General features: G+C 52.2%; 1 protein-coding gene across 3 annotated transcripts; it reads left to right on the top strand.

Moving 5' to 3' along the window:
- The first annotated feature begins 46 nt into the window (after nucleotides 1-46).
- Nucleotides 47-8,114, top strand: PROX2 (prospero homeobox 2). 3 transcript variants are annotated; one of them, XM_031553613.2, is made up of 5 exons: nucleotides 47-2,624; nucleotides 4,600-6,083; nucleotides 6,489-6,590; nucleotides 6,685-6,879; nucleotides 6,944-7,221. In XM_031553613.2, the coding sequence occupies exons 2-5, from the start codon at nucleotides 4,659-4,661 to the stop codon at nucleotides 7,127-7,129; spliced, it is 1,908 nt and encodes a 635-aa protein (XP_031409473.1). In that variant the 5' UTR covers nucleotides 47-2,624; nucleotides 4,600-4,658; the 3' UTR covers nucleotides 7,130-7,221. The 3 variants fall into 3 exon arrangements, with proteins under 3 accessions (XP_031409473.1, XP_085081454.1, XP_085081455.1); XM_085225328.1 differs by having other exon boundaries at nucleotides 6,685-8,114; XM_085225329.1 differs by lacking the exon at nucleotides 47-2,624 and having other exon boundaries at nucleotides 2,670-6,083; nucleotides 6,685-8,114.
- The last annotated feature ends 1,344 nt before the right edge of the window (nucleotides 8,115-9,458 follow it).

Here is a 9,458-nt window from a genome sequence, read left to right as displayed (position 1 = left end):
AAGCGCCCCGGCTGGGGGGGCTGCGGGGCGGGGAAAATTGTTGCTATCTCGCGGGCCGGCTGTCGAGCCCCGCCTAAGAGGTCTGCCGCTGACCGGGGTCGGCGGACGTGTGTCCGGCTCTGAAGTGCGGCTGGGCTGCCGGGGCTGGTGTTCAGCTGGGTCTGCACGGGCGCGGTTCCTGGCTGTTGGTGGAATCCGGGTGTGGCTTTCTGCAGGGTAGCTGTTCTGGTGGCCTTTCTGCTCACCTTGCTGCGTCCTCCCATCGGGCTCCCTTAGGACGGAGCTGCTGCAAACGTCAGTTTGATTAGAAATGGGCAAGGAGGTCACCTCACAGCTACGGGGAAATAAGCCTGGGAAAAAACAAAATGACAAACCACGCATAGAAACAAGCAAACAAAAACAGGCAAAAAGATGTAAGTAGGCTTCATTGGAAAGGAAGATAGCAGGTCACGGAGAATCTAGCGTGACCTGACGTGATGCAATGAAGACAGGGCCAGGCTATTTCAGTGGTGCCCAGTCCCACTCCTAAGACATGGTCCATGTTTTGAAAATGTCTGAGAGTGCCCCAGTTACCTTCTGCTTTCTGCCTACTTCCAGGCAAGAAATGGTTGTTGAAATAAAATGCAGAGAACTTACTGCAGTCTCTGAGAAGTAGCCCAGGAAAGCCAGAACTCTGTCTGGCAATCAGCATCTCTGAAGGTTATACACACATCCTTAATTTAGCAGTTGGTTAATAATACATCAGTGGTAAACTGCAACCTTCAAAATAGTCTCCTAAAATAAATTTGCAATGAATATCCTTGGTAAGATTTTCAAAAAAAGATTGAAGAAAAATCAATAGGGTGTTGTCTCTGAGGCTTCAAAGGCATGGTGACTGCTTTAAAACAAGGCAGCTGTGCCAGAAAGGCTCTCTGCCAGGGGTTTCTCTGCAGTTTGTCTATAGAGGGCTGAGACCCTTAAGCAGGATTGCCTGGTGTCAACTGCTTTTAACCACAGCCACCTGCCTACCAAATGAATAAAACAAGCATCACAGTATTTATGAAGTACATGGAGGCGAGATAGATGGCAACCTGGAAATGCAGAGGCAATTTGGTTTTGACTAGCTCCAGGAGTTCCATCTGCTTTCGGCCTCCCACACTAAATGTGAAGCAGCTCCATCCTGGAGCAGAGGTTGGGATGTGCTGGTGGTAGGAATATCTCTAGAGTTCCCTACAGTCAGCAAGGTACTGACTTTTGCTGAATGTCCCAAGTTGGAAGGGACCCATAAGGATCATTGAGTCCAACTTCTGGCTCCATATGGGACCACCCAAAATTCAAACCCTGTGCCTGAGAGCATTGTCTGAATGCTCTTTGAACTCCATCAGCTTGGAGCTACGACCACTGCCCTGGGGAGCCTGTTCCATGCCCAGCCACCACATGGTGAAAAGCCTTCCCAACTGTTTCCTGTATTGTGGACCCCTGGCATCACCACAGTAGGGAACATCAGAAGCACCTGGGCACCTTCAGCAGGAACTTTGTGCACCTGAAGCTGCAGGCCATGGGTACCGCTTGCCTCTGGCTGTTGTATTTATGTCATCTCATGAATGATTAATTGTGTTGGGTCCTAGATGGATGCTGTCAGATCAAATTGCAGTTTCCCAGCTCTCTCAAGGTTGTGCTAGTTGGTAGGATGATCGTACAGTGTTGCATGGAGGATGTTGGATGGAGCTCTCTGCTCCAGGGACTGCCTCCTCATGGGCCTCAGCCTCTCAGCTGCCACAGCACGGCTGAGCTGCTGAGCCTGACAGGCACTGCTTAGTGCTCTGCCATGATGGATATGGGGAACTGATGGTCTGCTCAGCCTAGTGCTGGTGATGTCTCAAAAGCTGATTATTTGACATTTTTGTCTGTCTGAGGTATTCTGCTCAAGGTTGAAGCTCTGCTTTAAGTTCCAGATGTCCTTTTTATCTCTGATAAACAACCTTCCCGAGATGGGATGTTTCTCTTCAAAGATTCAAGACTGTCATAAATTAGACCCATAGGGACAGCATCCTTGAGATGAGGGCACAAGTCCAAAAGAGGAACCAATCAGAAGAGACTAAATGTCCTTGTGCCCAAATACAGATAAAGTGAGGAGTGGGATGCCTCCCCAAACAATCACTGAAGACCCTTGCACAAGCACAGAAGATTCAAATATGTTATGTAACCTTATACTTACATAAACCTATGAATATGTAATGGATAGGTGTCACTTATGTATTAGGTAGGCATATAGTGAAAAATTTGACTATAAATGGAAGCCAGCATAAAGACTCAGAGCACTTGATTTGTGGGAATATTCCACCTTGTGCCCTGCCCAGAATAAAGCGATGTCTCCTCTCCAAACACTCGTCCTTTTGAATGTGTTTTGGGAGATACAGAATCAACAACATTGTTATCATTTCTGTAAGCCTGGGGGACGCTGAGGCAGGTGGCCAGACCCCTGGATATCCATCTGCATATTCAGGAGTTGTTCCCAGCTGGTTGGCTGCCTCTGGCCACCCCACTCCCTCTTTATAGGACATGAGCATAGCAGGAGGACTTGCTGGGTGGCTTCTCCAGCATCCTGCAGCACCCAGCACACATCCTGCACCTTGGCAGCCCAGGTGAGTGGGGCACAGAGAGGCACGCGGCTTGGGCTGGGGCTCCTCACTAGTGGCAGAAATGGGACGGCTTGGGAAAGCTGTGGGATGACAGGCTGCCCAGTGCATGGTGCTCCCAGAAAGAAGCGGATGGGAAGCTCTGCGGTGTGGCTGCTGTCTGGGGAGGACATACCTGCTAGCTTCTCTGGGCATCTTCATTTTCCTCCTTGTTTTTTTTCTTCAGTTAAAAGGAGCATCTGTTTCTTTTTACTATTTTGGAAGACTGCACTGGTAAAGGCTGTAGCAGGAGCAGGAATGGGAGCACCCAACTGTGAACTGCAGGGAGAGGACCCCGTTAGTGGGAGCAGTTTACTTGGGCCAGGACATTGGGCCAGTCTGGATACAGATTGATGCTGGAAAGCCCCTCACTTTTCTCCCATCCTCCAGCTGAGTGGACTTCCCTGTGTGGAAAGTCTGAAGAATGAATGAGATATATATGTACCTTGCATTTGCTGTGTGGCTTTACCATAGGCAGCTGCTACTCTGAGGAGCAGTGTGTGGGTGAGGGTGAAGCAAGCTGTGAAAGGGATGAGCAAGAACTGCCGGCAGCCGGGCCTCATGCAGACCTTGGGCAGAGCAAGTAGCCACACTGCTGGGGAAATGGAAACCTCGTGGCTGGGAGGGAGGGGAGGCTACACGGAGAACAACAAGTGCTGTCAGGCAGCTGGGAAAATGGTTTATTACAGATAGAGCAGCAGTAGAGGATCCAGAAAGGTGCGACAGAGGAGGGGAAAGAAAAAATGGTCTACCAAAATGATGGGACAGTGCAATTTACAGGGAAGACAAGCCCGAGGACCTGCACTGGATTGATGTGTAGTGGTCTGTGATTGCTCTCCCGAACATCAATCTGGAATAAAGAGCTAATTGATAACAAGCGACCTGCTGTAAGGAGTGAGTGGAGGCTTTTTTTTTTTTTTTTTTTAACACCACTCAGTAACACAGAGGAGGACTTACTGTAGAGAAAAGTCATGGGGACAGGAGATTAACAGCACTGAAAATGATCAGACGTATCTGCATATAGGTGAAAGAATCTCAGGTCCTTTAAAGATGGCTCAAAAAGGCATAAACCACTTCAGGCATGCAGAGCTGATGCTAATTAATGTGGTTGGTGAGGCAGCATCCCATAGGGATTGTTACTCTTTAACGGACCAGGACATGAGCTTTTGCTATTCCTGTTTAAATGGTCTCACAGCAAGCAAGAGGAGGGGTGGCTGGTTGCCTGCACTCAGTGTGACAATTTTAAGCCTGAGGCTGCTGGCTCAGGAATTCTTCTCTTCCTCAGTAATCCCCATCCCTTTTATTCTCTGTTTTGACAAGCCCTTAGCAGCACTATTCCAGCATGTCCTGCTAGTAGCGGTCATACTGTGCTTTTTCTGCTCCTAGCCCCTTGCTGTGCCCCTTCCCACCACCCCAGCATAGGGGGATGGCAGATGCTGTTCATCCTTATGCCCTCAGGGCTTCCACTGCTCCATGCTGTGAATGCCTTCTGTAGAGCTCTGGCTGCTGTCCTTATTCCTGGGCACCCTCACAGTGCCCAGTGGCAGCTGCAAACACCTTTGCCTAGGTGCACCTAGGGGGGGAAGGCTCTATCTGCTGCTCAGTGCCCTTGTACCACAGTCCACGAGCTCAAAGGCGACTCTTGCCAAAGGTGATCTCCCTTTCTGCTTATCACTCTGAGTCTATTCCCCACGCATCTGAGGCTCCTGTTACCTGGGAGCAGGGGAGAAATTGTGGTCAAGGCACAGTAAGATGGATCTTTAACCCTTCTGGGGCAAAGATGTGGTGCAGAGAGCCCTCACTGCTCGGCACATTCAAGGCCCAAACCATTGGAAGTGGACTCTAGGCACCACAAATGCCTGCTAGGAAAATCTGTCATGTGGGCATGCATGGAGGGTAACTGTATTTGGTTCTGCCAGGTGATACTTTACTCTTTCTTCAGCTCTGAATCTCTAGCTGACAGAAGCATCGCCGGGAACGCCTGCCAGTCTGTCCCTGGAAATGATCCCCTACCAGTTGCAGGGTAGCTCACTGGTGCCCAGGCAGAAAGAGGACACGAGGAATGGCAGGTCTGCCCCCGCCCAGGACAGAGGCTGTGTTGCCACAAAGCACCACCAAGGGATGAAAACAGAACCCTGTTTCCAGATGGACCCTCTGTTGCCTTCCCCTAGCTCATCCCTCATGTCACAACTGCTCAGCCACACAGCAGTTAGCAGGAGCCTGGACCCCTGCACCCATTTCCCTTCCTCTGCCGTGGAGCCGCCCCAGGGCTATGAACTTGGTGTGCCTCTCAGAGAAGCAGCACAAACCCTGGCTATCACCAGAACCTGTGGCCCCGCTCCTGTGCCCTGTGCAGCTGATGGGGAGCAGCTCTCCAATGAGTACCTACAAGCCAAGAGGGCTAGAGTGGAGAGCATCATCCAAGGCATGAGCATCCCTCCAGCCCACCAGGGCTTGGAGGGAGGATTGGGGCAGGGCAGGGAGAGAGGCAGGGAAGTGCCCCACCGGGGCAAGAGGAAGCCGAGGGTACCTCAGCAGCAGGGAGCGGGAGTGGCTGGGCAAGGGGCACCTGCCACGGGCAGCCCCCACACAGCAGAGTGCCAGCAGCTGAGGGAGCAGCTCTGCTTTCTAGAGCAGCAGCTGAGGTGGCTTCAGGAGAGGTTCTCCCAGGTCTGTGACTCTGGGGATGCTGCCCAAACCCAGGAAGGTGCCGAGGAAGTGCAACTGCTTCCTGGAAAAGCTGGAGACAGAGTGGGCAGGGATGGTGTTGCCACCACCCACCATCCACACACAGCCACTCTCTGGGAGAGCATCCTGGAGGTGGATGGGCCCACTACAGGGGAGAACGAGGAAGGCAGAGGCAGTGCAGGCATCCTGCCCTCAGTGGCCAGGGTGCTCTCTCAGGCCTTGAAACACGAGCTGGCTGGGATGACGTCCCGTGTGGTGGACTCCGTCTTGAAGACTGTGTGGCCAAAGACAGCCAGCCACCTCCTACAGCAACGGCTAGAACTAGGGCCAGATGCCAGGGGAGAGTGTTTTCCTGCTGGGAAAGGCAGAAAACCACTTGCTAAGGCACCCTCCCTGAGCACACTGGGCTCACGTCGGCCAGAGGCACCATCACTATCATTGGGGAAGAGCTCTCAGGCCAGATCCTTCAGCCCGGAAGGAGTCAGAAACTTCCGTCAGGCACCCAGTGTGGGTCACAGGCCAGGCTCAGCTGCCCCAGCAGTGCAGGACAGTCAGCTCCTGGGCCAGCTGCTGGTCTACACCCCACACAACCACTGGGGCAGCCCTGCTGCCTCAGAGAATTGGCGCATGGAGCCCGCAGATGCACGCTGGGCAGTCACCAAGCTGCGGCCATTGGCAGTGAGGCCCCTGGGCCCTGACATGGTGGAGGGGAACAGAACACCCCTTACACCTACTCACGTATCCTTTGGGGTAGATGGAGTGGCCTGGCTCCTCAGGGATGCTGATGGGAAAAGCCAACTCTCCACTACTTAAATACTGAGTGGTCAAACACCGGAACAACCTTCCTAGAAAGGTGACTGATGCCCCACACCTGTCAGCATCCAAGGGACATTTGGATAATGTCCTTGTTAATTTGTTTTAACTGTCCTGGCACAGGTTTCTCAGAGGCTGTGGAATCTCCTCCTTGGAGATCTCCAATAGCCACCTGGATGTGGGCCTGGGCACCCTGCTCTGGGTGTCCCTGCTCAAGCAGGACCCAGAGGACCCTCCTCAGCCATCCGGTGACACTAGGCTGTAGGGATGGACTATGACAGACTAGAGCTGCCGCATGCAGGTTTTCCTTGACTCCAAGCCCACATCTAGGAGGCGCTGACTCCTGGCCACCTGAAGAAGGCCAAGCTGATGTTCTTCTTCACCCGCTACCCCAGCTCAGCTCTGCTGAGGTCCTACTTCCTTGACGTGCAGGTAGACCTGCTGTGGGATGCAGGGTGAGATCCCGGGGTGTGGGATTTGGGTGCTGGTTTGTTGAGAGCCCACTTCCCCCACTGTGTCTGGACAGTTCAGCCGCTGCATCAACTCCCAGCTCATCAAGTGGTTCAGCAACTTCCGTGAGTTCTACTACATCCAGGTGGAGAAGTTTGCCCGGCAGGCCCTGCTGGAGGGCGTCGTGGAGGCCACAGCCCTGCGCGTCTCACGGGACTCAGAGCTCTTCCGTGCTCTCAACATGCACTATAACAAGGGGAATGACTTCCAGGTGAGGGGCCGGGGTGTGGGGCACGGGGCCAATTACTGGGGCCCATCTGCTCATCTGTCCGCAGGTCCCCAGCTGCTTCCTGGAGGTGGCAAGCCTGACGCTGCAGGAGTTCTTCAGCGCGGTGCGGGCGGGCAGGGATGCCGACCCCTCCTGGAAAAAGCCTATTTACAAAATCATCTCCAAACTGGACAGCCACATCCCCGAAGTGTTCAAAGCTGCGGGCTGCTCCGAGGAGCTGCCCCACAATTGATCTGCCAGGCAAGGGGCTCCAGAAGGTTTTGGGTAACTGCTGGTGGGGTGGGAGAAAGGCTGGCTGTGCTGGACAAATCCTGGACTTACGGCATCCATCATTCTGTTTTATTTCTGTCCTATAAGACAGCCTCCGTGGGTGAAGTCTACAGTTTGCTCCAGGCATCAGGATGTTGTGCTATACGTTTCATTTGGCTGCTCAGAGGCAGCAGTGGAGACCCATGGAAAGAACACGGAGAGGAAGCCAAATGCCTGGAGCCTGGAAATGGCTGCTCTCCTCCTGGCCCTACTCCAGCTTTCCCCAGGACCTGGGCCAAGCCACCTTTCTCCTCATTTCCACAGAAGCACAGATAAGGGCAAGTGGCCCTTTTTGTTTACAGAGCAGGCAGAGCTCCCAGCAGCGGGCATCGTTTCCTTGGCATGGCTGTCCAAGGCACTATGCCTGCTCCAGCAGCACTCCTCAGACCCTGCCCAAAAACAACACAACAGCATCCAAAGCAAACATCTGGTGAATTCCAGCATTTTGAGAAGCCCATGAGGATGGCTGGCCCTGTCTGGGAGACATCAACTGTTTGTGTCAGCCAGCACAAACAGCCCCTTCCCCGCCTCACCAGTGTCCTGCAGAGGAGCTGAAGCTGGACAGCATGACTTGTGTTGGAAGGTGTCAGGCAGTGCTGGAAGTGCTGCGGGGTGCCTGCTGGGTGCTGGAGCACAGCAAAATGCACGGAGAGGAAAATCGATGCAGCACAAGCAATCCTGCAGCAGGGTGCCTGTAGCTGGATGGCAACACCTCATGGCTGAGCAGTGCAGTGCGGGTGGGCTCCACAGGGGCTGTATTACAGTGGCCCTTGCCATTGTGAGCGGGGTTAGCCACATTCCCTGTCTGGATTTGTATGTTAATTGCTTGAGGTCTGTATGTTGTGCAAACCCAACTCCAAATTTACTCCATCTATTTTTAAATAAATACAGCCTATGTTACCACTTTACATCCCCAGAGATCTCTGTGATAACTTTTTCTCTAAAGCTTTACCCTGGGAATTTCTTGCATTTTGTTGGGAAAGAATAACCCCTTGAGAGAAGAGCTTAGTGGCTGTGCTGTTGATGGTGTGGTACATAGTTTCATGCAGCCTGGTTGTGCTTAGAACACAGCAGGCGGTTTTCTCTTGAAGACAAATGCCTGGCACATGGGGATTTCTATTGGCAAAGTGTGCGTGCTTGTAGGGCTGGGAGAGAGGGAAGAGACTGCACCCACCACCATGGCAACAGTGACCTCCCCATGTGTGAGTGTGCTGTAAGAGTTGCTTTTCCATTTTTCACTAATTATTCAATGAATCAACAGGGGTAGCACGCTCACATCTTGCTGACTCAGTTTTACCTTTAAAGCAAAATCAGCTAATTCTGTATCCAAACATCTGTGATACGTGCATAACATCCCCATTACCACCAGTAGCCATCTGCTCTGGGAACAGTCCTGCATTTCCAATTGCATTCCCAGTCTCTCCATAGCACTGCACACAGTCCACACAGCTAACAACAGCAGATATTGCTGAGCTCTAAATACTGCTGTTTCTCTGCTTCTAGGCTAAGTGGCAGGAGGCAGCCGAGAGAGGGAGATGTAACCACATCCGTGTCCTTAGAGCCCTTAACACTTACTCATGTCCATTATTATGAACTGTAAGAGCTCTCATTACTCACAGAGAGCTAACTGGGGCTTGAGGAAGTCCTTGCTGAATGCTGAGCCTGGGTGCCACAGCAGCCTGGGGGGAACTGACAAGCAATTAAAGATCTTGCCTTATCTTTACTGCTGCTAATGGCCTGGGTCTGTCTGCAGAGCCTGAACTGGACCCTGAGGTTCCCAGCCGAAGCAGAGTTTCTTGGAAAGGACCTTCCTATGGATAACACCCTGGATATACAGCAACTTTCTCCATGCTAAGCCGGTGGCTAATGGTCATGAAATCTCAGCATTTGCTGTCCCGTTATGTGTGCTCTTGCTTAAGAGGTCAGAGGGTAACTTTCACTTTATATATTAATGTCAAACACCATTCCTGGTTTTGCTGTTCCAACAAAACCTGCCCTACAAACACTCTCTGGGACCACTGCCCGTTGCCTACCAAGCAGCTGTAACCGCACAGCAGTAAGTCCAACTGGCACAAGCCAAACGTGGCAGCCCCCTGCTGGTGTTTATTGCTCAGGCTTTTGTGGCTTCCTTTCTTGTTCTATTGGATTAACAAGGATCAGGCTTCAAAGTGCCAGCCTGTAATGAACAGGGTCAATCTTTGTTAATCTTACCAAACAAGAAGCTAAAGGCAGTGGTGAAGTGGAAAGCTTGA

The sequence above is a fragment of the Meleagris gallopavo genome, chromosome 5 (assembly GCF_905368555.1).
Source record: "Meleagris gallopavo chromosome 5, MGAL_WU_HG_1.1, whole genome shotgun sequence".
NCBI classification, from domain to species: Eukaryota; Metazoa; Chordata; class Aves; order Galliformes; family Phasianidae; genus Meleagris; species Meleagris gallopavo.
This window is presented reverse-complemented; position numbering and strand designations above follow the sequence as displayed.